A 27,711-nucleotide genomic window follows, 5' to 3' on the forward strand; every position below is an offset into this window, starting at 1 on the left:
AGCTTCCGAATATTGGAGTTGAAAGTTCAAAATATTCAGACACGCTCGAAAAACGGTTCAAAATATCATATTATTTTCATATTTCTGAAAGGCGTCAACTATTGGCAGTTTCGTGTTCACAATCTCAGCACAAGATAACTTCAGCAAAAGTGACACTATTGTCTTAAATAGAAAGTTAAATTCAAATATCTGAGACGGAACGAAAAAATCGAAAGCCTTCTGAACAGACACCACTGAGCGATTCGTTGGATGCTTCTCATTTATATTGCACGCTTCAACTCAGAATAAACGAAACGAAAGTTGATTGCTGAGAAACCCACGCTGAAGTTTAATACGGCAAATGAAATTGCTGGTTTTTCAATCAGAAGGCATTTCAATAAACGTTTTGTGTACAAAAGTAATTCGGCGCTGTCTTCGTCTGCTGTCGTGACTTGACTGAAAAGGTGAGTTAATGTTTTTCAATAAAATGTCATGTCAATGAAGTTAATTGCAAGCAAGATACTTTTCTAGCGGATCTCGCAAATGATTACAACTCACATCAAAGTATCTAAGATCAGCACCGCCGTTTCGCACCGAAAACACATCTGACTCACTCATCATGCATATTGTAACTGATCATGAGGGCTTTCTAGAGGTAGGCATTTATTATATGCGGGCTATAGCTACCACTGGTATTCGTGGTGCTCCAAGGTGGGCATTAACTGAAACACAAATGCATTTGATACCTGCGCTAAAAAATATTATTAACGAAGCTTTTCAAATTTATGAGCCGTGAAATCGCTATGAAATAAGTGTTAACCAAAGAGAGCATCCTCTCTTGGTGTTTACACTCCACGGCCGAAATCGAAATATCCGGTAAGACAAGGCCATGATTGTTTCCTTTTTATGTTGAAGTTCAAGCATGAACAGTTGTGGAGTGAATCTTTCTTTCTGTGGTGACAACATTCTCTAGTTTAAGCTTAAATTACGTTCAGCGTTGTCTTGCTTATCGCATCCATTCTTAGTTTTTCAGTTAAAAATATCTCATTCATATTTTAAAGTCTAACACAAATGAATCAGTTCGGACTATGCAAATATTAGATAAACACACTAATATTTGAAAAAAAAAAAGCAGTTACTTCGATTTTTTAAGTAGTAACCCAACCATTAAAAACAGAATGTTTAGCCCACCCAAAGAAATACTGTAGGGCTTCGGATCAGTGAAATGTCCATACTGATAAAGCAGCATCGATTTTACCTTAGCTAATTCTGAACTAATTAAACATTTCACTTTTCTCCGGAAGAAAGGCAAGTGGACTTTGTTTACCACTGAGACTGTATGGTGAATTGTGCATGCAAGTTAGCTTCCTTTTTTTTTTCTTTTCTTTTTTTCCTTCCTATTTGTTGCCGGATTAAATTACCCCTCCAATGAGACCCTCAAATGACGTCGTGACTGTAGAAATTCCGTACTGGTGACGTTATTTACACCCAGATCTGGTCAGTTACAGGGACTTCACTTTAAATCTGGACATCTCATTACAATATATTACAAAACATATGTTTTCCTTTTTTAAAAGATGGCATCGCAAATTCAAGTTCTTGCCCGGGCGCCTTACACCAACATTGAGGCAATGGAAATCAGGAATGATGTTCAAGAACGTTTCTCGTTGGTGCTGAAACGTTTACCAACACCCTCACCAGCCACAGTGAAAACACTCGGCTGCATCTCGTACATTCTGTTCTTCGCCTGGCAGGTGATTGGCTTGGTTCTGTACTCCATCCGGGCTTTTGAGACAGGCCTTTATGCGAAGCACGCCAGTTTCCAATCTACGCACATCGAGCTGTTTCGTCACTCTGAAGAACTGGAACTGATCTGGGTGATATCGCACATATTAAACACTGGTTTAGTAATCATGGCCTTGTCAAAAGTACCCTCGTTTCTCGGTTACTCTGTCATCCTGAGACGCCTGGTTCGCCTGCCCTCCTTTTGGAGCCTCCTATCGTTATACGGGATAACCACTGCATGTTATGTTCTGTTAATTGGGTTCAAAAATGACTCTTGGATGGAAATAGCCTTGATTCTGGCTTTCCTAATCGTTAAAGGCGTTCAAGCCATGTTGATTGGTTTTCTGAATTTCACTCAGGTTGACCACTCTCGACAACAGTCCACCTTTAAAGTCTTCGTCTTCTTTAAGTGTAATATCTTTCTTTTGTTTTTTACTTATTTACTGGAGTTTGTCATCGGCTCCTTACAGCTTGCTCTCGATATTTATGGTATTGATGACACGAGTGGAATTCCATCGCACTTTGTTCCCGTAATTGGCGTAATGCGCAAGTTTGCCGTGGTCATCTTGTCCTACAGAATTTACATTTTTCATTGGGAAAAGCTGTTTGTTGATAACAGGAATATACTCTGCCATCACGATTATTTTGAAAATTCATCATCTATTGTAAAAGTAACAACCCATCCACACTAGATAATCCTAATTAGTTAACTAAGTAAACAAATATCATCTGGGCTAGGTCTAAGAAAAGTACGCTCACTTTGGAAATAGTATTTGCTCTAGGATTACTTTTGCCACTGTTCAAGCCATTCCCCAACTATTTCTCTCCCCCCCCCCCCCCCCCCTCGCCCCCTGCCAGTGTGACTGTGACAAGTTTGCTTACTGTTTGGATCGCGGTGAACTTTGCACACATGAATAGATAATTATCAAGTTAAAAAAATGAGCCAATGCAGATGTGGCCGACTTCTGCATACAAATTATTATTTAATCTCAAAACATAAATACGATTACAATTACAGAAAATGGTATAAAAATACATTAAAAACGTTACAGTCATTGTTTTAATAAAAGCTTTCTTAAACATTAAACCGTTTTGAGGGCAGTTTGTAAAGATTGCAGTGAAGAAGCATTCAGTTATGTACTATGATATGGAATGCTATCCCTGGCAATTAGTCAAGAACTGTGCTAAACATGAACACCTTCAAAATAACACCTTAAGCAAATTCACAAAACCATCGATGGCTTTAGCTTCGATAAAGAAGGTTCCATGATCACAATAGAAGCTTTATTCTCAACTGAACACTGAACAATGGAAGCCGGAAGTGGAATCGAAAGGCACCGAACTGACAACAAGACAATATTTGCAATATTTGGCGATGAACTTAACCTTCACTTTCAGTTTCCATTTCAGCAAACCAGTAGCTGATTAAAGTGGTGGAATTTTTTACGGAAACCACAACATGCTCTGTGTGGATTGTTTACCGCAATATCTACCTATCAGGCAAAGAAACATTAACTAGCCTCCGAATATTGGAGTTGAAAGCTCAAAACACAGTATTCAAACACGCTCGAAAAACCGTTCAAAATATCATACTATTTTTATACTTTCGAAAGGGCGGTTTTGTATTATCATCCTCAGTGGGATAGCTTCAGCAAAACAAAAGGAACTCCATTGCCCCTTTAGGTTAAATTCGAATGTCTGAGACGGAACTGGAAGCCTTCCGAAAGCAGACAGCACTGAGCGATTCTTTGGATGCTTCTCACTTATATTGCACGCAAATTCAACTCGGAAGAAACGAAACGGGAAGTTGATTGCTGGGAAAGTCCCGCTGAAGTTACGGCAAACAGATTACATTCGCTGGTTTTTGAATCAGAAGGCATTTCTACAGACGCTTTGTTTACAAAATAATTCTAGCGCAGTTTTCGTCTGCTGTAGTGATTTCATTGAAAAGGTGAGTTCACTTTCTTTTAAATGTCATGTCAATTAAGTTAATTATTGAAGCAAGATACTTTCTTAGCGGACCTGGCACATGATTACAATTCACATCAAAGTATCTAAGATCATCGCCGTCTCATACCGAAAACACACCCGGCTCACTCATATTGTAAGAACCCTTCCTAGAGGTGGGCTTTTGTTATATTCGGGCGCCTACCACTTGTCTTCGAGGTGCTCCAAGGTGGGCATTAACTGAAACACAGATGCATTTGATATCTTCGCTAAAATATTAACGAAGCTTTCCAAATCTATGAACCGTAAAATCGCTATGAAATAAATGCACGGCCGAAATCGACACACTGTATCCGGTAAGACAAGGCCAGGTTTATTTTAATTGATATGTTGAAGCGTAAAAAACGAACTCGACAAGATACTGACTAAAACGTAAACAGCGTTTAATAAGTGTGTGCACGGCGGCCATGTTGGAGGACTAAAACAATAGAAGATATTTGCATAAAAATTGAATATATTTCCCAAAGGAAAATCATTGTATAGTTTCGGTCCTCCAACATGGCCGTCTTGCACACACTCTATAGGCAGGTCAATGTTCCATACAAGTTCAATTGAGGTAGACAGATCACGTAGCGATTACTTGGCTGATATAAAAGGACGAGTGTCGATTGCGAACTTGCAGAGTATAATGATTTGACAATTTGTCGAAATGTCGGTTCGAACTGAATCATGTGAAACTGAAAGATACTAGTCTGCACTTACTACAGTGCGTAACAGATTGAAGTAAAACGATAAAACTAAGTCAGTGATAATCGATCCTTAAACAGTTTACGACCAATAAAAACCAATTACTTGATGACGGATATAAACCTAGCCAAATAGTAACAAGGCGTTGCGAGTATACGGAAACTAAGTTGGCAACGATGCTCTTAAAATGTAATAGCGAATAAAAAAAAATAGACTGAAACTAGTAACAATAAACCGAATTACAGAAAACTAAAAACGAAGAAAAAGACAGTACTCACTTTTGTTTGCACACGCACAAAACGTAGAAGACTGAAACCAGTTCAGATAGAGTAGAGTGGCCCATTCAGCCGAGTAGTAGTTAACACCTTAGACCCTACACCAGAACTGAAGTTACTGAATTGAAAGCTTGCTTATCTAACAAGGGCGTACGTGCGCAGAAAAACCTAGAGGATTTAGCATTTCCCTAAAGGACATAGCTGCTAGGAGCTATTCAACCACCGGTGAGGTGTGAGCGCTAATCCAATTGATAAAAAAAGAACAATTACTCGATAATATCTCGGGTATAGAAACTTCTAAAAGTAAAAAAAGAGTAAAAGACATCGCGTTTCAAAACCGACGTTAACATGGATTAGCCGATCAATAAACTAAGTGATATGCTTAGCCCACCAAAGGTACTACTGTACAGTTATGCTAAAAGAGAAAGCCTTAATTGAAAAACTGGCTTCGGTCCAGTGAAATGTCCTACAAAGCAATATCGATTGTACCTTATCTAAATTCTGAACTAATTAAACCTTTCCCATTGTTCTCCGGAAGAAAAACATGCAAGTTGACATTGTTCACCACTGAGACTGTATGATGAATTATCCATGCATTAACGTTTTCAGCTTCCGGCTATAGCATATTTGTTGCCGAATACTGATTTTATATTGTCCTGATATCTGTAAAATTATCAAAACAAAGGAAACTAAGTCACAATTAAATCAAACAAATTAAATCAAACCACAACTTGCAATCGCCGATTTCTTTGAAAAGTAGTTCTTACTGGCATCATCTCAGCCACGCGTTTCAAAAAGCCGTTTTACAAAGGAATTATTGCAGTTCAGTTTTGTCGACTACTACTTCTAAGACGTTTACAGATTTCTAGGAAGTCAGTGGCACAGCGTGTTGCCTTGGGGAAACCCCCTACACACTACAGACTTGTGATATGGTAATATTGATGGCTATAAGTTTTCACGCAAAGCGCCAGCTTTTTAGAGTAATGGCAAGCCGCAAATGAGACCAGGGGTGCTTACCAGTTACATGGAAAACCCGGAAATTCCAGTTGGAAAATCAAATGGTACGCATCATGCCATTTGGAGTACTTTTGAAATTATGGGCTTCTGGTCAAAGTGATGCACTTTTATTACTCCTTTTGGGATTTACAGCTGATGTCCATACATTTTGCATGTTTTCCATCCTCTGTGAGGACAAGCTATATCATTTCGTATTTATGCCGAAAATTTCCATCCGGGTGGTTTGCGTAAATGGTAAGCACCCCAGGAAACCCCTTGAGGCAGACGTACCACAACTCTTTTGCAGTTGGGCACAGGTATGTCAACAAGAGAGAGACGTTCGCGATCTTTACATCATCAAGGGCATTGCGTGAGACTGAAGCTTAATCATCAGTTTTAGTTACAGTTTTGTGTCAATTGAAAATTTGGCGAGGCCTGTATCCCAAACAGGAACAATTGAAAGCTGTCAATATGCTAAATTACAAGCCTTGATCTTAATCTTTTGTCAAGAAAAATGTGTCAAACAGCTGACCACATGGGTTGAAGTCAGTTGTTGTCTTGGCCTACGTGGACGTGCCTTAAACAGAAGGTAGTGCAGGAGTTGAACTTCAAGTTCAATTATTTGGACTGTTTAAAAAGAATGAAAATCTTCAAATCAAATGCTAATTTGTGCAAATCAGTATGAGAACTGGGAATAGTTTTGAGCACGCGTATTAGCTTCAAAGCTAATTAACCACTTGTTGTCTTCCGTAAATTGTTGAAACCACACGATTAAACTTCTCCTATCACTTAAACAGTGCTTAAACGCCAATGCTGAATACTGCATGTATCTGTAATAATTAACTTTCGAAAGCATTATTAGCGTAGTTTTCAATTGATTGTCGTTGAAAACGAAAACGAAATGATTATCTGGCCAATCACAACAGCACAATGCCCCACGTGTTATGATTGGTTTTAGCTTTGCTCCTCATTGGTCGAAAAAGTGGCGCGAGCTTTGCTAACCAATTACAGAGCGTAGTAAAGCAAAACCAATGCAAACTCGAATTACTTTGGACACACAATTCAACAAAATACCGCTCTATTCTAACTCAAGATGCAGGACAAATTCGAAAAATACATTACTGAGTAGATAATGTAGACGGGAAATGCAAGGAAACACAACGATCCAAAAACACAAGTGTTTTGGGAAACGGTTTGGAAGTTTGGGAGTTTTTGCTGATTTAACTGACTGAAACAAGTGAGATTACCACTAAAACGTTTTGTGACCAAAAAAGCTCCAGGTTAGTTTTAAATCTCGATAAATCTGAAGCCTCCTGACTCGAATTGTATTCCTCACTAAATTTGCAGCTTGAAGTTTTCAGGTACATCCTGAGTTGAGGAAATTTATGCGGCACCCAACTTGTGGAATATTAGAAAAATACTTCAAATAACTATAAATTTTAAAACTTGCATGTGCTGGATATCTGTCAGTCCTAGTTTTAGTCCCAAACTGTCTTATTATTTATTTTGCCATTCTGTATATTGTATATCATATTGTTGCTTACTTTGTTAGCGAACGACTCCAAAATTATTGTGATATTTTGAGGTCTTTTTCTGGCTCCAAAATTGGGTAAAATAAAATGCCATCAATTTTGAGGGCTAATTTGACTAGCTCCTAAATTAGGGCCAAATTAGGGTTGAGATTGGGGTTGAAATGCACCTAAGGGCTGATATAAATCATCGTGGAACGTAGCTCAAATGGCTTTTGTAGGATAGTTTGGCATACTCTTAACTAAGGGCTAAAATAGGTCTAGTTTTAATGCCTGAAATGCACCCAAGAGTTAAAATGAGTCCCAGATTTGGCTGAAATGATTCTGTGACAACATTGTTTTGATCAAAATGCCATTAGCCATGACTTAGCCCCTAAGTCATCAGGACTAAATTGGCACTTTGGGGCTGAAATAACGTCGTGACTTTAGAAATTCCGTACTCGTGACGTAATTTACACCCAGATCTGGTCAGTTTTACAGGGAATTCATTTTTTATCTGGACGACTCATTACAATACATTATATGCGATATCATTACAATAAGTATGTTTTTATTTTTTAAAAGATGGCATCGCAAATTCAAGTTCTTGCGCGGGCGCCCTACATCAACATTGAGGCACTGGAAATCAGGAAGGATGTTCAAGAACGTTTCTCGTTGGTGCTGAGACGTTTATCAACACCCTCACCAACCACAGTGAAAACACTCGGCTGCATCTCGTACATTCTGTTCTTCGCCTGGCAGGTGATTGGCTTAGTTCTGTACTCCATCCGAGCTTTTGAGACAAGCCTTCATGCGAAGCATGCCAGTTTCCAGCCTACGCACATCGAGCTGTTTCGTCACTCTGAAGAACTGGAACTGATCTGGATGATATCGCAGATATTAAACACTGGCTTAGTAATCATGGCCTTGTCAAAAGTACCCTCGTTTCTTGGTTACTCTGCCATCCTGAGACGTCTTGTTCGCCTGCCATCTTTTTGGAGTCTTCTATCGTTGTACGGAGTAACTATCGCGGGCTATTCTCTGATAATTGGGTTCAAAAATGACTCTTGGATGGAAGTAACCTTGATTCTGGCTTTCCTAATCGATGAACTCGCTCAAGTCATTTTGATTGGTTTTCTGAACTTCACTCAGGTTAACAACTCTCGACAAAAGTCCACCTTTAAAGTTTTCGCCTTCTTTAAGAGTAATATCTTCCTTTTGTTTTTGACTTATTTCGTGGAGTTTGTCATCGGCTCCTTGCAGTTTGCCCTCGATATCTATGGTATTGATGACACGATTGGAATTCCCTCGGATTTTTTTTCTGTAATTGGCGAAATCCGCAGGTTTACCGCTGTCATTTTTGCCTACAGGATTTACATTTTCCATTGGGAAAAACTGTTTATTGATAACAGGAATATACTCTGCCACTACGATTATTTCGAGAATTCCCCACAAATTAACATTCCATCCACACTAGCTAATCCAGCTTAGTTAAACTAAGTATAAATAAACATCATCTGCATTAAGAAAAGGAAAGTGCGCTCACTTTGGAAACAGTGTTTACTCTAGGTTAACGTTTGCCATTCTTCAATCCCTTCCAACGTGTGAGAAGTTTTTCAAATCATAATTTGCAGTTATTCAAACTATCTCTAGCTAAGCCATCGCGAAATTTCCACACTTGTATAATCACCAGTTTAAAATATGCGTTAGTACGCTTTGTAGCTCGAGTGCACAAGTGTTTAAAGGCCCGGGGGGCGGGGGGTGCTCCTTTATATGGGCTATATAGGTATGTGCTGCGCCAAAAAGTATGGTTTTTTAGCCGTTTTGGTCATAAATGGGTTTTCCATTTTAGCCATTTTGCCGCCATTTTGTTAAATATAGGGTATCAATTTTGATACAAGTTTTAGTCTTGAATTGTTTTTTTTTTGTTTTTTTTGAAGAAGCTACTTCTTCATCATGCCCCCCTCCTTCCATCCACGCTTTGCCTTCGTCTCCCCCATTTAACGCCTGCTACGCAGGCTAGATAAGTCCAGCAACAACAAAAACTAGGGTATCAAATTTTTGGTAAGGTCATAAATAGTTTAGGGAAAATCGCAGATTTTGGTCATAACTAGGGTAATGGTTTTGGGAAGCGGGCCGCACACCCCTACCCAAATTTTTGGGAGTACCCCCATCCACCCCCACCCCTCCCCCCCCCCCCCCGGTTCAAAAGATATAAAAATAACATTTTAAACTTAGAAAACAAAACAAACATCCACCATCACTTGTAATCTCACAAAGTGATAGGTTGTGTCTGCATTTGTTTATTTCAAGGAGTGACAAAGCACTGTAAATACACTCAACAACATTATCTTTTTCAAGTATTTTGCACGTGCCCGACTTAAACTAATAAGTATATAACGTTACATTTTTACAAGCACTGCATTGTATTGGTATTTTATGACACTTGTTATTGTTGCAGAAATAAAGTTCCATCGATATTTTCTCAGCCTATCTTTACATTTCTGTAGAAGTTTCTCTTCCTTCCAGCGAGGGCTCGTCGCTTTATTTCTCACCTCTTCTTAGTTTTTCATGATTCCTCTTCTCTTCTCTTCTCTTCTCTTCTCGTCTCATCTATTTTCACCTTTAATTTTCCGCGTTTTTCTTAGGAAAAACAATACTAACCGGTTACAAAACCAGCAGTACTCTAATTTTATCACTTCATCCGCACACCAAACCTGTCGCCGACCATAGTAGGGTGCAGCCTACTCCAGGCTCCAGTTGTAAGAGAAGGGGAACGGCGAAATGTTAAAAGCGCATATACGCGAGAATAATAAGACCGATGAATGGAATGAAGTAGTTCGGGGTTTGATGTTGGTGTTTGCTTCCGTGAACAACCCCACTTTCCCCTTTCGCCTACCACCACCACCACTGCAGGGTGGTATTTCTAAAACTTGCGATGACTTCGGACCCCATTATGCCAAGGCTCAGAAGTGCATGACCTCGTAAAGAAAATGACCAGTAAACAGCGAAACGGTTACCGCACTGTGCCGGATTTTAGGTCATTGTCATTTTTGCTTCGACTTTCCTCACCCTCTCCATGAAGCCTTCAATTCAGTGTTATTATTAATAATTACTTATTTAATAACCGAGAGTGAGGTCGTTACGGGGAAATCTCAAACTGAGGCCTTGCCATATTGGTCAATACAGCTAGGCCGAGGTTTGTGATTTTCCCGTAACGACCGAACGGTCGAGGTTAAGTTGTTTATTATATGGCTTTCTCTATAAGAAAAGAAAAAGGCATTTCAATTTAAGCCTAACCCTAATTTGCATAATCCGTAATCGGCCCGTGGGCATTACGGGTGTGTAATGCTCTGCACTAATCTCGCTCTTAGCCAATTATAGCACGCAGTACATCGGCCACTTTAATATAATAATGATGTTGAAAAAAGAGCTGTATGAAAACCCCTTCACATTTTTCAGCAAGATTATCTAAAACAATGAACAGTTGGCTGAAAACGAAGCTTCGGGGACAGCAGGGGAAATTTTGAGGGCAATCTTTCAGCCATAGAGTCTAAAATTTGAGAACATGATCAAACTCTAAATAGGCAAAATTATGTATCTTTTAAAAAGCGGTCTTCTTCTTGATAGTCTCGATGAAATGATTTTTCTTCACTCTGACGTACACTCATACACTCTGTCTGTCTTCTTCGTATTTTTTTCGAGTTCTGATTGGTTAAATACGTTGTCAACGTCTTTTAGGATTGGCCAGACTTATTATTTTAAAATCACATAAATGCCAAACATCAACGAAATATATATAACATTAACCAGTTAAAAAATCTGTTGAAAACAATTAATTCAGTGAATCCAATTAAACTTGAAGATACATCAACCTGTACACTCTCCAGCAAAACACTAGATATCAAAAGACCCAGTATCAAGCATCAGAATGACAATACATTTACAAATTCTATAAAAACTAACCAGCTTAAAACAAAAGCCCATGTCAAATCGATTAATGAGATTAAAAAAATTAAACTGATTTACACTCTCCTGAGTAAATAGCAGATATTAAGGGCCCAGTTTCAATATAAGAATGGCAGCCCATATAGAGATGCTGTTTCATTGATAACTTCTGAAAAGGAACTTTACTGAACCAATATGTACCCCATTGCTTTAATGTTCTTCTTTTGTTTTTTACTTATTTACTGGAGTTTGTCATCGGCTCCTTACGGCTTGCTCTCGATATTTATGGTATTGATGACACGAGTGGAATTCCATCGCACTTTGTTCCCGTAATTAGCATAATGCGCAAGTTTGCCGTGGTCATCTTGTCCTACAAAATTTACATTTTCCATTGGGAAAAGAAAAAGCTGTTTGTTGATAACAAGAATATACTCTGCCACCACGACTTATTTCGAAAATTCATCATCTATTGTAAAAGTAACAACCCATCCACACTAGCTAATCCTAATTAGTTAACTAAGTAAACAAATATCATCTGGGCTATGTCTAAGAAAAGTACGCTCACTTTGGAAATAGCATTTACTCTAGGATTACTTTTGCCACTCTTTAAGCCATTCCCCAACTATTTCTCCCCCCTCTCCTCCTCACCCCCTGCCAGTGTGACTGTGACAAGTTTGCTTACTGTTTTAGATCGCGGTGAACTTTGCACACTTGAATAGATAATTATCAAGTTAAAAATATGAGCCAATACAATATGGCAACTTCTGCATACAAATTATTATTTTATTCTCAAAACATAACTACGATTAAAATTATAGAAAATGGTATAAAAAATACATTAAAAACCGTACAGTCGTTGTTTTAATAAAAGCTTTTGCGGGGCAGTTTGTAAAAATTGCCGTGAAGAAGCATTCAGTTATATTTAACAATTATTCGCCGAAGGCGAAGTAAAGTCGAGGGGAATATTCACCAATATTTACTGAGCCTGAGGCGAATAACTGTTTTAGTATAATTACTCAGGTGATTATCAGAGAAAAACAAGTACCGTCCGAAAAATGTCGATTTTGTTTGTTTGTTTCAAATCGTCACGCGTCAATGAACAGAGACGCGCAGTCTGCCGATCACATGCATGCCCAATCGAAATCGCCTGCGCAATCGATAAACTGCACACGGCCTCAAGCAGAGTGTCAGTATTCTTTAACTGCCGCTTCATTGAGACGAAGCACTGACTTCTGTGAATGAATGTTGGGTTTCTCCGACCCGTTTACCAAAAATAGATGGAGATGAACCAGGCTGTTTGGTGTAAAACTCGAGCCGGGATCACAGGTGTTAGCGATAGCATTTTATTCAGCACAATTTCCTGCTTCGCCGGTTAACGGACGTTTATAAATTGCCCTCGGAGATAAAGCTGCTTCAGGTAGGAATTAAGTCATTTGTTGGCTTCACTACACAAGTACACGGTTGTCGCAGATGAAAATATTTTGTTGTGAGGCGGTGACTTTAGAGGGTGTCAGTAAAACGCGGGGTCGGGGTCGGGGCCGGGGCCGGGGCCGGGGCCGGGCCTGGGGCCGGGGCCGGGGTCGGGGTCGGGGTCGGGGTCTCTTTTCTTTTTTCTTTTTTCTTTTATTTTCAACATCACAGGTCATTTGTGGGTCACATCCACATCCATGCACATCCTAGTTCAAGAGTTTGTTAGTTCAAGGAAATATATTGTCTCGTACCTCGTATTTTTTGCCTCATTTCGTTTCTTAGAAGAATAAAAGGTAGTCAATTCACGGAACCAATGTCCGCCAGAACACGGAACTGCATCGAGTGTTGTCACCGATGACCTATCCTAAGCTAATAGTAAGCTTTAATCCTTATTTGACCCACAAATGACCTGTGTTGTTGAAAAGAAAAAAAAAAATAAAAAAATAAAAAAAAGAGACCCCGACCCCGACCCCGCGTTTTACTGACACCCGACTTTAGATGATGGTCGAGAGCCGCTCGAACCGACAACAAACTAGTTTTCAGATTATAAAAACTGTTTTCTTTTCTCGTCACTGAAACGTAAAACTTGCAGAGACATTTATTCATTTTGTTTACTTCCATGCTTTCAAATTCTGTCTTAAACTTGTTTTGTTGGTGAAATCATTCTTTTAATAAAGAAAATCTTGCTCGAATTTAACTTAATTTTGTTGTCTTCAGCGAGATCGACAGCATGCAATTTACAAGGGTTTTTTATTACAATTAGCAAAATTTTCATCTCTTGCCTTCGAAAAGTATCACGTCGGACTTTAGTGCCTTTCGGGATTGCATTTTCTACCATCCTATTTACTTCTTTTTCAGAAATGTCAACAAATAGCTAAGCCGGGCCATTTTGAAAGTTAGTGCTCCCGCTATAATCACCTCGCGCGAGGTGATTATAGCAGGATATGACGCAATCCTCGACCAATCAGATCAACATAATCTCTATAATCACCTGAGTAATTATACTAAACTATGATATGGAATGCTATTCCCGGCAAAGTCAAGAACTGTGATAATATCAACACCTTCAAAAAACACCTTAAGCAAATTTACAAAACCATCAATGACTTTAGCTTCGATGAAGAAAGTTCCACGGTACATGATACATGATATCTTTATTTGAATAGGGTAGCACCTTCAGCTAATTTACAATGAAATTATGTTATCAACGGAGGCCCTGTATATAAATAATATCATATGCTAAAAAAATCAATAAACAATAACTAAAATTATATGCAGAGAAAAACAAAACAAAAAATAAAATAAAATAATAATAAGCTAATTCACAAATTACGATTATATACAATACAGCCATGATAATAAAACGACTTCTTGCTGCATTACAGGTTAACACTAGGGACATAATTAGACTGATGGCTTTGCCTTGTCGTCCTAGTGTACACAATAGAAGCTTTATGCTCAACGGACGATGGAAGCAGAAAGTGAAATCGAAAGGGTCAGGCACCGAAGCCACAACAAGACAATATTTGCAATATTTGGCGATGAACTTAACCTTCACTTTCAGTTTCCATTTCAGTAAACCAGTAGCTGATTAAAGTGGTAAAAAATTTTTCAGGAAACCACAACATGCTCTGTGTGGATTGTTTACCTCAATATCTACCTATCAGGCAAAGAAACATTGACTAGCTTCCGAATATTGGAGTTGATCGTTTAAAATAAAGTATTCAGACACGCTCGAAAAACGGTTCAAATTATCATACTATTTTTATACTTTCGGAAAGGCGGTTTCGTATTAATATCACTGTCAGTGGGATAGCTTCAGCAAAAGGAACTCCATTGCCCCTTTTAGTTAAATTCAAATATCTGAGACGGAACTGAAAGCCTTCCGATAGATAGCAGACACCACTGAGCGATTCGTTGGATATGCTTCTCACTTATATATTGCACGCAAATTCAACCCCCGAAGAAACGAAACGGGAAGTTGATGGCTGGGAAAGTCCCGCTGATATTACGGCAAACTGATGACATTCGCTGGTTTTTGAATCAGAAGGCATTTCTATAAACGTTTTGTGTACAAAAGTAATTCGGCGCTGTCTTCGTCTGCTGTCGTGATTTGCCTGAAAAGGTGAGTTAATTTTTTTAATAAAATGCTATGTCAATGAAGTTAATTACAAGCAAGATACTTTTCTAGCGAACCTCGCAAATGATTATTTTAAATAAGATTCATTTCACTGGAGGTAAAACTCACATCAAAGTATCTAAGATCAGCACCGCCGTTTCATACCGTAAACACGGCACCTGGCACACTCATATAGGGTAAGAACCCTTTCTTACCCCATATTCTTGGGCTTTTATTAAATTCGGGCGCCTACCACTGGTCTTCGTGGTGCTCCGAGGTGGGCTTTAAACACAAATGCATTTGATATCTTCGCTAAATAATATTATTAACGAAGCTTTTCAATTGCATGAGCCGTAAAATCGCTATGAAATAAGTGTTAACACTGCACGGCCGAAATCGACATTTCCGGTAAGACAAGGCCATGTTTGTTTTCCTTGATATGTTGAAGTTCGAGCATGAACAGTTGTGCCGTGATTCTTTCTTTCCGGGGCTGTGGCCACTACATTGTCTAGGTTAACAGTTGGTTACGTTTATTCAGCGTTGTCTTGCTTATCTTATGCATTGCTTTTCAGTTAAAATATCTCTTTTATGTTTTAAAGTCTAACACAAATGACTCAGTTGTGAGTATGCAAATATTAGATAAACGCACTTATGATTGAATAAAAAAATGCAGTTAATTGCTTCGATTTTTTAAGTCTGGATTAGCCGACCAATAAACAGTGATACGGCTTAGCCCACCAAAGGTACTACTGGACAGTTATGCTAAAAGAGAAAGCCTTAATTGAAAAACTGGCTTCGGTTCAGTAAAATATCCTACAAAGCAATATCGATTGTACCTTATCTAAATTCTGAACTAATTAAACCTTTCATTGTTCTCCAGAAGAAAAACAAGTTGACATTGTTCACCACTGGGACTGTATATGATAAATTATCCATGCATTAACGTTTTCAGCTTCTGGCTATAGCATATTTGTTGCCGGATTAATTTTTTTCCTACCTATTTGTTGCCGGATTAAATTTTCTTTCCTCCGAACTGACTGATTTTACATTATCCTGATATCTGTAAAATTATCAAAACAAAGGAAACTAGGTCACAATTAAACCAAAACAAATTTAATCAAACCACAACTTGCAATTGCCGATTTCTTTGAAAAGTAGTTCTTACTGGCATCATCTCAGCCACGCGTTTTAAAAAGCCGTTACAGAACGGAATTATTGCTGTTCAGTTTTGTCGACTACTACTTCTAAGACGTTTATAGATTCCTAGGAAGTCAGTGGCTGAAGTGGCACAGCGTGTTGCCTCGGGGAAACCCCCTACACACTACAGACTTGTGTTATGGTAATATTGATAGCTATAAGTTTACACGCAAAGCGCCAAATTTTTAAAGTATTGGCAAGCCGCAAATGAGACAAGGAAACCTCTTGAGGTAAGGATACCAGAGCTCTTCTCGCAGTTGGGCACAGGTATGTCAACAAGAGAGAGAGGTTGGCGGTCTTACATCATCAAGAGCATAGTGTGAGACTGAAGCTTAATCATCAGTTGCAGTTTTGTGTCAATTGAAAATTTGGCGAGGCCTGTATCCCACACAGGAACAATTGAAAGCTGTCAATATGCTAAATTACAAGCCTTGATCTTGATCTTTTGTCAAGAAAAATGTGTCAAACAACTGACCACACTGATGGGTTGAAGTCAGTTGTTGTCTTGGCCTACCTGGCCGTGCCGTAAACAGAGGGTAGTGCAGGAGTTGTCGTTATTTAGACTGTTTTAGAAGAATGCCGAAAATCTTCAAATAAAATGCTAATTTGCGCAGTTCAGCAAGAGCATTGGGAGTACTTTTGAGCACGCGTATTAGCTTCAAAGCTAAATAACCAAGAGATGTCTTCCGTAAATTGTTGAATCCACATGATTAAACTTCGCCTATCACTTAAACAGTGCGTAAACGTCAATGCTGAATACTGCATGTATCTGTAATTATTAACTTTCGAAAGCATTATTAGAGCAGTTTTCAATTGATTGTTGTTGAAAACGAAAACGAAAGTGATTATCTGGCCAATCTCACAACAGACGTAAACAACACAATGACCCACGTGTTATGATTAGTTTTAGTTATGCTCCTCATTGGTCGAAAAAGTGACTAAGGGCTAAAATAGTTCATATTTAATGCCTGAAATTCTGGATTAAAATGAGTCCCAGAGTTTGCTGAAATGATTCTTTGACAGCATTATTTTAATCAAAATGCCATTAGAAGGGTTGGATCAGCCACTAAGTCATCAGGACTAAATTAGCATTTTGGGGCTTAAATTGCGTCGTGACTGTAGAAATTCCGTACTGGTGACGTAATTTACACCCAGATCGGGTCAGTTAATACTGGGGCTTCATTTTAAATCTGGACATCTTATTACAACACGTTTTTTTTTTTTTTTTTAAAGATGGCATCGCAAATTGAAGTTCCTGCCCGGGCGTCTTACATCAACATTGAGGCAATGGAAATCAGGAATGATGTTCAAGAACGTTTCTCGATGGTGGTGAAACGTTTACCAACACCCTCACCAACCACAGTGAAAACACTCGGTTGCATCTCGTACATTCTGTTCTTCACCTGGCAGGTGATTGGCTTAGTTCTGTACTCCATCCGAGCTTTTGAGACAAGCCTTCATGCGAAGCACGCCAGTTTCCAATCTACGCACATCAAGACGTTTCGTCACTCTGAAGAACTGGAACTGATCTGGATGATATCGCAGATATTAAACACTGGCTTAGTAATCATGGCTTTGTCAAAAGTACCCTCGTTTCTTGGTTATTGTGCCATCGGGAGACGTCTTTTTCGCCTGCCATCTTTTTGGAGTCTTCTATCGCTGTACGGAGTGACTATCGTGGGCTATTTTCTGATAATTGGGTTAAAAAATGACTCTTTGATGGAAATAACCTTGATTCTGGCTTTCCTGATCGATGAACTCGCTCAAGTCATTTTGATTGGTGTTTTGAACTACACCCAGGTAAACCACTCTAGACAAACGCGCAACTTTAAGTTTAAAGTGTTCTTTAAGTGTAATATCTTTCTTTTGTTTTTGACTTATTTCGTGATGTTTGTCATCGGTTCCTTGCAGTTTGCCCTCGATATCTATGGTATTGATGACACAAGTGGAATTCCCTCGGATTTTTTTTCTGTAATTGGCGAAATCCGCAGGTTTACCGCGGTCATATTTGCTTACAGGATTTACATTTTCCATTGGGAAAAACTGTTTGTTGATAACAGGAATATACTCTGCCACCACGATTATTTCGAAAATTCCCCGCAAATTAACATTCCATTAACACTAGCTAATTCAGCTTAGTTAAACTAAGTAAATAAATATCATCTGCATTAAGAAAAGGAAAGTGGGCTCACTTTGGAAACAGTGTTTACGCTAGGTTAACTTTTGCCATTCTTCCATTCCTTCCAACGTGTGACAAGTTTTCTAAATCATAAATTGCAGTTATTCAAACTATCTCTAGCTAAGCCATCGCGAAATTTCCACACTTGTATAATCATCAGTTTAAAGTATGCGCTAGTACACTTTGTAGCTCGATGCACGCGTTCAAAAGATATGAAACTTTTTAAACTTGGAAAGAAAACAAACATCAATCACTCCATCAGTTGTAAATCTCACAAAGGGATAGGTTGTGTTTGCACTTATTTATTTCAAGGAGTGATAAAGCACTGTAAATACACTCAACAGCATTATCTTTTTCAAGTATTTTGTAAGTGCCCGACTTGAGGTCAGACAAATTACTAATATGTATATAACGTTTTATTTTTACAAGCTCTGCATTGTATCAGTATTTTATAACACTTGTTATTGTTGCAGAAATAAAGTTCCATCGATATCTTCTCAACCTATCTTCATATTTCTCTAGAAGTTTCTCTTCCCTCCAGAGAGGGCTCGTCACTTTATTGTTCACCTCTTCTTGGTTTCCAATGATTTCTTTTCTTTTCCCTTCTCTTATCTTCCCTTCCCTTCTCTTCTCTTCTCTTCTCTTCTCTTCTCTTCTCTTCTCTTCTTTTCCCTTCAGTTCTCTTCACTTCTCTTCTCTTCTCATCTATTTTCACCTTTAATTTTCCACGTTTTTCTTTGGAAAAACAATACTAACCGCTTGCAAACCCAATAGTACTCTAATTTAATCACCTCACCCGCACACCAAACTCGCCGACCATAGTGGGGTGCATCCTACTCCAGGTTCCAATTGTAAGAGTGGGGTAACGGCGAAATGTTAAAAGAGCATTAATGCGAGAATAAAAAGACCAAAGAATGGAAAGAAGTAGTTCGGGGTTTGATGTTGATGTTCTTTTTTCTTTTTAAATTACTTCCGTAAAAACCCCACTCTCCCCCGTCGCTTACCACCACTACCACCGCAGGGTGGTATTTATAAAACTTGCGATAACTTGGGACTCCATTATGCCAAGGTTCAGCACTGCATGACCTTTTAAAGAAAATACAGAGATTTAGCATTTCGTATACGTGAAACGCAAACGGCAAAAATGACCACGTGACCAAGACTTTCCCGCCATTTTTCGCGTTTGCCAGTTGCCGTTTCTACGTGAAAACAGACTATTTCACGTTTGCCGTCTACGTGAGAACTACGTAAGTATTTTTTCCTTCTTTTTCTTATACATATAAGTAGTTAATTGTTGAGAACAAGTACCCCAATAATTATTACGGCAAGTCATACTAGGGCAAATTAAGTTTCATGTTTAAAAATCCTTCATAGCTCACTCCCTACCGCACTTTTCTTCATGAACTCACCACAGTGAGTCGCAAAACAGCTTCATGGAAACTCGCAAAAGCTAAGCACACGCGAAGAAGTCAAAAGGTTCACGCTATTCTACGTGAAACGTGAAATGGCAAGGTGACGTTTGCCGTTTCTCGGAAACACAATGCTATATCTCTCTAATGACCAGTAAACAGCGAGACGATTGCCTTCAATTCAGTGTTACTATTAATAACTAATTAATAACTAAGAGTGAGGTTGTTACGGGGAAATCTCAAACTGAGGCCTTGAGGCCTTGATTGAGCGATAGCGAGGTCAATACGGCTAAGCCGAGGTTTAAGATTTTTCCGTAACGACCGAACGGTCGAGGTTATTAAGTTGTTTATTATACGGCTTTCTTTGTAAGAAAAAAAAGCATTTCAATTCAAGCCTAACCTTAATTTGCATAATCTGTAATCGGCCCGTGGGCATTACGGATGCGTAATGCCCTGCTCTGATCTCGCTCTTAGCCAATCAGAGCACGTGTTATATCGGCCACTATAATATAACAATGACAATGTTAAATAATACCTTGCATAAAACCCCTTCAAATTTTTCAGAAAGATTACCTAAAACAATGAACAGTTGGCGGAAAACGTTGCTTCGGGTGCAGCGGGGGAAAATTTTGAGGGCATTCTTTCAGCCAAAGACTCTAAACTTAAAGAACATAATCAAACTCCAAATAGGCAAAATTGTGTATCTTTACAAAAACGATCTTCTTCCCGATAGTTTCGATGAAATGATTTTACTTCACTCTGACGTACACTCACATAGCACTAGAAGAAACAATTCATTCCGTCTGGGTTACTGTAGAACAAACGTAAGGACGTTTTCACTCCGTTTTTAAGGACCTAAATAATATAATTCTCTTAACCCTGAAGTTCAGAATGCTCCTAGTTTTGCTGTGTTCAGTTCTAAACTTAAGTTTTCTCTCTTCATATAGGTGGTTTGCATTGCCGCCATATTGGTGTACAAGAGAAAAGAAAATTTGTTCATATCGGTTTGCATAAAAATGGAAGTTAAGTCCCAGAGGAGAAAAAACACCAACATGGCCGCCATGACGTCACATGCAAACCATCCATAGAAACATATTACTTCTTTTAATGTACTTGAGTGTGCTTTTTTTCTTCTTTTTTCCTTTCCTTTTGTTTTTCCTTTTCACTTTTTTTAATCTAATCTAATTGCGTTCGCAGAACGCCATCCTAATCTTGGTTACGGCTTTGAATCGAGATTTTTTTGTCGTCGATCGATCAATCTTGGGACGCACATCTGGCATCCCCCGCAGATTTTTTTGCAGGGGCGGATGACATCACAGCGTAATGTTGCCTGGCAACAGGGAAAAACAAGTATGAATGACGTCAGACAAAGGAGGGTTGCTAGGCAATAACAGGTTGGAAGACAGACGCAGTTTATCCGAGCAAAATTTGCATACTTCGGGAATATTTTACCGGATCACATTTCTACTGCAATGTTCATCAATATTCACTGGATGGAAATATCTCTGCAGAATCTTTTCCGTTTCTTCCAGAAACCTTTTTTGTGAAAGATTGCATTGAAGAACTAACATGTTTTCTGGCCGCGGTAAAATAATTTTCCGTGGGAAATAAATTCATCGAACACGACAGCGCTGCACGCCCGTTGTACATTTTGTCGTGTCAGAAATAGATTTCAACCGCAAACTAGCCTGTGGAACTAAGAAAAGACCATCGTCATCAAAATCGTTGCTATGTTCAGAAACCTTTTTCAATACGAGAAAAGAGGGCTTTTCACCAGCGGATAATTCGCTATCCAGCGGATAAAATCTATTTGTTGGAGAACATTTTATCCACTGGATAGAGTTGTCCGCTCTCTGTATACTTGGCCCTGAGGTGTCTTTCAAAACTGTATACAACTTAGCTCGCTTCAGTTTGACATTTTTACGGCTTTATAGTCGCGCAAGTTTCGCAGCATTTTGGTAAAATACCTTTTGAGTAGAAGACCAAAATAGTACGCTGGCCTGTAAGTTTCGTTTTTCTCAAAGATTGAAAGCGTTTTACCGAAAATGATGTGCATTATTTTAAAGTTCGACGGTGTCACGCAACAGACGGACCGAAAATACTTTCTATTATTTTTAAGTTCAACAACGTAGCCGCTGAAATTTTAAACTCAGCTTCGTTAATTGCAAATATTTCACCTTGGTAGTTACACAATACGCACAGATATAAAAGGACGGAAGAGCTACCTGAAACAAGTCACACAGCAGGCCGTACAATCGCACAACTTAGGGCTGTCGAACGCACTCTATAATCTTTGATTACTACTAGTTATTATTTTATTATTTTCGTACATAAGAAATATTTATATATTAAGATGGATAGTCCTGCCGATGACAGACTCATTAGATTACTTTTTAACATTATAATTATCCATGGTAGTACGTTATATAAGCCTTATTGGCTTCCTCGGGCTAACTTGCCTCGTTAATGTTCACTTTGTTAATGTTGTATTTGTGTGTGTGAGGCAATCAATAAACTGAACTGAAACTTAACTGAAAGACATCATTATGCAATATACCAGCGAACTGGAAAGGATAGATATTATACTGGCCCTCCGATGAATTTCTTCAACGCGTTCGCTGTACAATGGAAGCAGAGACTGAACCACAGTGAAGGTCATGGTATCATCACCAACTAAAACATGAAAGCTGACTAGTTTACTCGATTTTATTATACTGTGAGTAAATTACAACAGTAATGTTAAGAGTTCAGTAGCATCTTACTGATAAAAGCAATTAAATTTAAGTATAGAACCGTACTAGGTCTTTCGCTTCGAATTGTTTTAATATCAAAGGATATCCAAGCATTAAATTAAACACTGTCTTAGATAGAGCGGTTTTCATTTGAGAGTGGAAAGTTATTTCCCATTTGTAGTTTTGCTTTACTGGGCTCTGTGATTAGTTAGCAAATTTCCAACCACTTTCTCAACTAGTGAAAAGCACAGTTAAACTAATCTAGACTTGTTCGCACGCGTTTTCCCGCGCGCTTGGTGCCGGTTACACGTATTTTTTTTTTTCGAGTTCTGATTGGTTCATTGCGTTGTCCACGTCTCTTAGGATTGGCCAGACTTATTATTTTTTAAATACATTAAAGAAGTATATATAACACTAAGCAGTAAAACAAAAATCCGTTGAAAACAATTAATTCAGTGAATCCAATTATACTTGAAGTTACATCAACCTGTACGCTCTCCAGAGAAAACGCTAGACATCAAAGACCCAGTATCGATATCAGCATGGCAACACATTACAAATGCTATAAAAACTAACCAGCTTAAAACAAAAACCCACGTCAAATCAATTAATTAAATCCAATGAAAATTAAACTCAGATATACACTCTCCTGAGGAAACGGCAGACATTAAGGGCCCAGTTTCAATATAAGAATGGCAACCCATTTACAGATGGTGTTCTATTGATAAGTTCTGAAAAAGGAAGTTTACTGAACCAATATGTACCCCATTGCTTTAATGTTCTTCTCTCCGTTATCTGGAGCCCATAAAGAAGCATAGTTTCCACACGTGTTGGAGTTATCGTGGGCTCTTCCAGTACCAAAGCCAATTCTCGAGTCAGTGCTCGAGCAATCATTCTCGTTGTTTCCAAGGATACCGATTCTTGCTTTGGAGTGTGCAATGTTGCTTCCGGCAGTATTGAACCCTTCCTTGTTACAGTTGTGCTGCAAAGACGCGTCCGAACCAATTAGCGTCTTCCACATGTTGCGACCCAGTGAGGTGTTGCGGTATTTCCCGTCAGCAATCAGTGCGTACAGTGAGTTGGCCTGCTTATTGATGACGAGGAACTTGATCTGATGATCGATCTTCATACCGAGACAGATCTTGGAGAAGGGTGTGTCCCAGTAGGTGGGCAGCTTGGTCTCTTGAGAGTCGAATCGAGTTTTTCCTCCTTCAAGATTGAAAGTGTTCTTGTCACTCCAAAAACTGGAATCGTAGTGAAAGGTCGGCTTTCGAGAATGAAAAAGTACGACACGCTTTTAATACGAACAACGAGGTAAAGTAAAGGTGATAAATACAGTTCATCTGGGGCTAGAGCTAATCTATCAAAAATTGCCCTCCAAAACTGCGTAAAGAAGTGTTTTCGCGGAGATCGGCATATGATTTTCCTCAAGTGAGTATGAAGGGTTAAATATCAAAGAGAGTGGAGATAATCATAATTAGAATATTTAAACAATGAGCGCAAGCTAGCTCATCCTCTCTTGGCGTAAGTCACCTGAGTGTTTTTCAGAGAAGCCTAGTATAAAAAAAAACAACACATGAAAAAAGAGTAAGATAAAACTAATAATGAAAATAATGTTAAACAATTCATTCAGAAAAGGAAACTGGTTACAAAAGCTTAAAGGTGCTCCAAAGAAGCTAAATTTGGAATTAAACATATCCTACAGAATTTAGAGGCTAAATGAAAGAAATAAAATTTTCCCTACTTGCCAAAATTTGCCATTTTATTGTAATTTGGGGGGTGGGAAATTAGTGCTGTTATGCTCCAATGACTTCACCATACATGTTCATAATGTTGTGAACTAACTCAAAATATGAATAATTTGTAGGGAGGCTTCGGAGCATAACAGAGCTAAAAATTGATATAAGAGGCTGATTTTTGGCAAGTTGAAATTTTTTATAATGATATTTCAGAATATTTTAATAACTCTTATAATTCATAAATACAAATATTTGTGATGTCACAGGGAGTACTCCTCGGAATTGTTGGTGAGGGTGTGCAGCCCGATTCTCCTAACACTCACCCTATTACAGACCAAAATATGTAAATTCCTTTACCCAGACCTGGGCAGACCTGACGCCAATTCCAACAGTAGACTTTTATAAGGAAACAATATTTAAGATACATTGTAACTTAAAGAAAACCTTTACTCTTGAAATAAATTAACGTTAAATTGATGAAAATACAATGTAATTTCAAAATTCGTTGGACTTTCTCTGTCTTTGTCTGTAACAGAACTTGATTATCGCCTATTTTTCATTTTAAATTTTCAGGGCGCCGCCATGTTGGAATGGCGGCGCCCGGAAAATTTAAAATCGAAAATAGGCGATAATCATATCTACTTTTTAGCACACTTGAATGTCCCTTCTACTTTTTAAACTAAAATTTGGAATTTAGACACTATATCCGACAATTTACCGTCAATTTGTTGTCGGAGTGGAGGTTCCCTTTAAGAAGGCCTCGTGACTCTGGCCCCTAGCCTTTAACATTTATCCCCAATATTCAGACCCAGACCTGTCCTCCAGAAGTTTTCAGACTTTTAGACCAAAACCACGAAAATCTATACACATTTTCAGACGCAAACGGCTCAAAAGCGATACCCTTTAGCACCGCACATACCTATATAGCTTAGCCTCCACCCCCCGCCCCCCTTACACCCGGAGTGCAAAGGTCCGTAAATACCTTGGTGCCATCCATCTTCATGACCAGCGTCCATCCACCACCTCCGCATGCTCCAAAATCATCGGTCATGTTACAGTAAACAGGAAGCACAACTGATCCCAACTTGAGAAAGTACGATTTGTTGTCCTCAGACCTGAGAAAAGTGAATTAAAGTTTTATTGAACCTCCATAAACCTTAACCCTATCTGTCCTCGGGAGAAGGCAATTCTGCTTTCGCTGACTTTGCCCTTTTACAACTTTTTTAATATCTGCGTATTAAAACGACTCGAAAATTTGTGACTGTTTCTGAAATTTACCTGTTATCTGGGAACAATCTAGTTTGGTGCGCCAGCCAATCTTTGACAGGCAGTTTGGTTAGAAATAGGAAGCTCCTGTTGTTAATATTCCAAAATTTACTTAATTATTTGGTATGTAAAGTTCTACTCACGAGGATTTTTCGTACAGTTCCTTGCAGTTCCGGTACACTAGAGAAGAGAAGCGAGTCAAAGCAGTGTTTATTGCATGGTCCATTCACTATTACCGCAAAAATACAATACTCAGCTTTGAAATATTTAAGCGATTTATTGGAAATAAAGCAAAATTTTTCCCGTCAGAAGGTCGCTTTATTGTTCAATGCAGAGGTAATTTCGTTCATTGCCAATACTGCAAGTGCTAGTCTACTAAACAGAGTATTTTGATATAGATTGGCCTTCTATTGAAAACAAAATTAATTAAAAGCAACAGGTATGGTGTTCGACATCCCCTATGATTCCGACAACTGAGTAAGTGAGGTATTTTAATGATAGACAGTGCCAAAGCCTTTAAAGAAAGGTCATTCTACTTACATCGGATTTCGCAGTTTCTTCCAGTGAAGTTTCTTGTGCAGGTGCAATTGTAATCGTCTGTTTCGTACAATGCTTGACATGTTCCTCCGTGCTGGCATGGAAAGCTCCCACAAGGTGTCTTGAAATTTAGCAAAATATTGGGAAAGATAATTTCTCAACATTTTCCCGTGTGAATCATATATTATTGTGCCTATTAGCAACACAAGAAATTTGAAGATCAAAATCTATAAATCTCATCAAAAATCGTCGTATGGTGATGATTTACTCCGGCAGATGTGGTTTTCACTGCGTCATTTAATTAGTCATAACAAGAGAGCACGCCTATTGGCTAACGCAAGGCAAACGAGACTTGTGATTTGCTATCAAACTAACAAGGGAGACAATTTTCTCCTTTGCTTATCAATCTGTCTTTTACGAGAGAGAGCGATGAGACCTTTCTGTGGCTCATTACGTCATTCGTTCGTTTGACGCGAGTTTTGCATAATACATTCGTACTATAACAAATGGATACCGGTACGTGTAATGACGATTTTTAAAACCGATCTCCTCACTCTTCAATACACTTCACTAAAAAGTGCCACAAAGCACTGAAAAATAGATTTCAATAAGAAACCATTCCTACAAATGCCTTTGCAACGATTCTAAATCTATAGTTAATTTCGCCCCCCCCCCCCCCCCCCCCCCCACAGCCCCCCTCAGGTGCCAGATCGCTCTGATAAATTTATTCTGGAACGTATCCGACGTTTTCTTCAACAAAATGATCTCAAAACCAAAATCAAACATTTTACCCAAATCAATAAACTCTACTTTTTTGCTTTATAAGCCCTTTCCCAACGAAATTTAACAATTTGGATGAATGTGTATTAAATTTTAGCGAACAAGTAAACTTAGCGTTTTCTTCAAAGAAGCCGGAAAGCAGCAAACTTACTGTTGTCGCTCATCGAAACAAGCACGAACATTCTAAATGCAATACTACATGGGAAACAAATCGATGCTTTCAGAAAGTTCGCATTTTGCCACGTATGTTCTGCTATTAAATAGCCGCAAAGGTAGGTACTTTTAGTTACAACTTAGTACTGATCAAATAAGTAACCGTGAATAAGTTCGAGCTGATGTGAGGCTAAATCGAATTTTCTTTATCAGTTGGTAGTTAAAAACAAAAAAGAGTGAATAAATTAGCGAGTAAAATTTAATGACATTATTTCTTTGTACGATTTGCCAAAAACCCGTAAGACTCGCTGGAAAGTATAAACCTAAGGTATTCAAAAAACTTTAACCCACCGCAACTTACCAAGATACTGTAGTGGTGAAAACTATGATTTGCTCGGAACTTTTCTGGCGCACTGTACTTGTCTGTTGGCAGAAGATCGCAAGACATGTTACCGTCTGGTCGATAAAAAGCTGCAATGTTTGCAGAAAAACATTTCGGATTTTTCACGCATCTTTGCAAACAGTGATTTCTGGTTCGAAGACTGGCTTCTTCCACTTTAGGAACATCTAGATTGTGGAATAAATATTCTCTGAAGTGTGCGTATTTGAGTTTTTCGCTGCGATGAAGACTGCCAGAAGATTCGCAAAGTGCTCGATCGAGAGTATGAAAAGCGAAGCAAATGAAAATAGTGGATGAAAAAAGCACGAATGTATTCATTTTTTAACACGAATAAAGAGGCAATGTCTTTTGTTTCTCTTTCAACTCCAACTCTTCAACAAAATCTTTTCAATAATTCATCAAACATAAACAAAGAAAATAACTTCTGGAATCTTAAAACAACAGGCATTCAGCATGCAATCTGATTCCATCCTCGCTAAGCTACTTTTATAGAACAATAGTACTCGCTTAAGCATCTTTATAACATTTTTTTTTGTTTGCCAGAA

General features: G+C 38.6%; 4 protein-coding genes across 8 annotated transcripts; 3 read left to right on the top strand and 1 right to left on the bottom strand.

Annotated features, from left to right (window-relative positions):
- The first annotated feature begins 245 nt into the window (after positions 1 to 245).
- On the top strand, positions 246 to 2,589 carry LOC146467265 (uncharacterized). The gene is made up of 2 exons (XM_085126117.1): positions 246 to 443; positions 1,557 to 2,589. Exon 2 carries the CDS (start codon positions 1,557 to 1,559, stop codon positions 2,454 to 2,456), a length of 900 nt encoding a protein of 299 aa, XP_084982243.1. The 5' UTR covers positions 246 to 443; the 3' UTR covers positions 2,457 to 2,589.
- Positions 2,590 to 2,630: 41 nt separating this feature from the next.
- Positions 2,631 to 9,725, top strand: LOC146467266 (uncharacterized). The gene is made up of 2 exons (XM_085126116.1): positions 2,631 to 3,715; positions 7,823 to 9,725. Exon 2 carries the CDS (start codon positions 7,823 to 7,825, stop codon positions 8,726 to 8,728), a length of 906 nt encoding a protein of 301 aa, XP_084982242.1. The 5' UTR covers positions 2,631 to 3,715; the 3' UTR covers positions 8,729 to 9,725.
- A 4,754-nt stretch (positions 9,726 to 14,479) lies between these two features.
- Positions 14,480 to 18,647, top strand: LOC146467267 (uncharacterized). 3 transcript variants are annotated; one of them, XM_085126059.1, is made up of 2 exons: positions 14,480 to 14,780; positions 17,205 to 18,647. In XM_085126059.1, exon 2 carries the CDS (start codon positions 17,205 to 17,207, stop codon positions 18,108 to 18,110), a length of 906 nt encoding a protein of 301 aa, XP_084982185.1. In that variant the 5' UTR covers positions 14,480 to 14,780; the 3' UTR covers positions 18,111 to 18,647. The 3 variants fall into 3 exon arrangements, with proteins under 3 accessions (XP_084982185.1, XP_084982187.1, XP_084982186.1); XM_085126061.1 differs by lacking the exon at positions 14,480 to 14,780 and adding an exon at positions 14,816 to 16,238; XM_085126060.1 differs by lacking the exon at positions 14,480 to 14,780 and adding an exon at positions 14,816 to 16,201.
- Positions 18,648 to 19,893: 1,246 nt separating this feature from the next.
- On the bottom strand, positions 19,894 to 27,517 carry LOC146467268 (putative skeletal organic matrix protein 5). 3 transcript variants are annotated; one of them, XM_085126242.1, is made up of 6 exons: positions 27,128 to 27,517; positions 25,837 to 25,954; positions 25,440 to 25,476; positions 25,013 to 25,145; positions 21,864 to 23,558; positions 19,894 to 20,740 (listed from the first exon to the last, which is right to left on the bottom strand). In XM_085126242.1, the coding sequence occupies exons 1-5, from the start codon at positions 27,482 to 27,484 to the stop codon at positions 23,037 to 23,039; spliced, it is 1,167 nt and encodes a 388-aa protein (XP_084982368.1). In that variant the 5' UTR covers positions 27,485 to 27,517; the 3' UTR covers positions 19,894 to 20,740; positions 21,864 to 23,036. The 3 variants fall into 3 exon arrangements, with proteins under 3 accessions (XP_084982368.1, XP_084982367.1, XP_084982369.1); XM_085126241.1 differs by having other exon boundaries at positions 21,861 to 23,558; XM_085126243.1 differs by lacking the exon at positions 25,440 to 25,476 and having other exon boundaries at positions 20,732 to 23,558.
- Between the last annotated feature and the right edge of the window lie 194 nt (positions 27,518 to 27,711).

This window comes from Pavona decussata, unplaced genomic scaffold (assembly GCF_977016875.1).
Source record: "Pavona decussata unplaced genomic scaffold, jaPavDecu1.1 SCAFFOLD_137, whole genome shotgun sequence".
In the NCBI taxonomy this organism is placed as follows: Eukaryota; Metazoa; Cnidaria; class Anthozoa; order Scleractinia; family Agariciidae; genus Pavona; species Pavona decussata.

What these genes read in the sequence shown, in the direction of transcription:
- LOC146467265 (XM_085126117.1), top strand. Translation starts at nt 1,557, where the DNA reads ATGGCATCGCAAATTCAAGTTCTTGCCCGGGCGCCTTACACCAACATT.
- LOC146467266 (XM_085126116.1), top strand. Translation starts at nt 7,823, where the DNA reads ATGGCATCGCAAATTCAAGTTCTTGCGCGGGCGCCCTACATCAACATT.
- LOC146467267 (XM_085126059.1), top strand. Translation starts at nt 17,205, where the DNA reads ATGGCATCGCAAATTGAAGTTCCTGCCCGGGCGTCTTACATCAACATT.
- LOC146467268 (XM_085126242.1), bottom strand. Translation starts at nt 27,484, where the DNA reads ATGAATACATTCGTGCTTTTTTCATCCACTATTTTCATTTGCTTCGCT. An exon ending in GAACTGTACGAAAAATCCTC is followed by an intron (nt 25,146 to 25,439) that starts GTGAGTAGAACT and finishes CACTTTTCTCAG; the next exon opens with GTCTGAGGACAACAAATCGT. An exon ending in TGAAGATGGATGGCACCAAG is followed by an intron (nt 23,559 to 25,012) that starts GTATTTACGGAC and finishes CATTCTCGAAAG; the next exon opens with CCGACCTTTCACTACGATTC.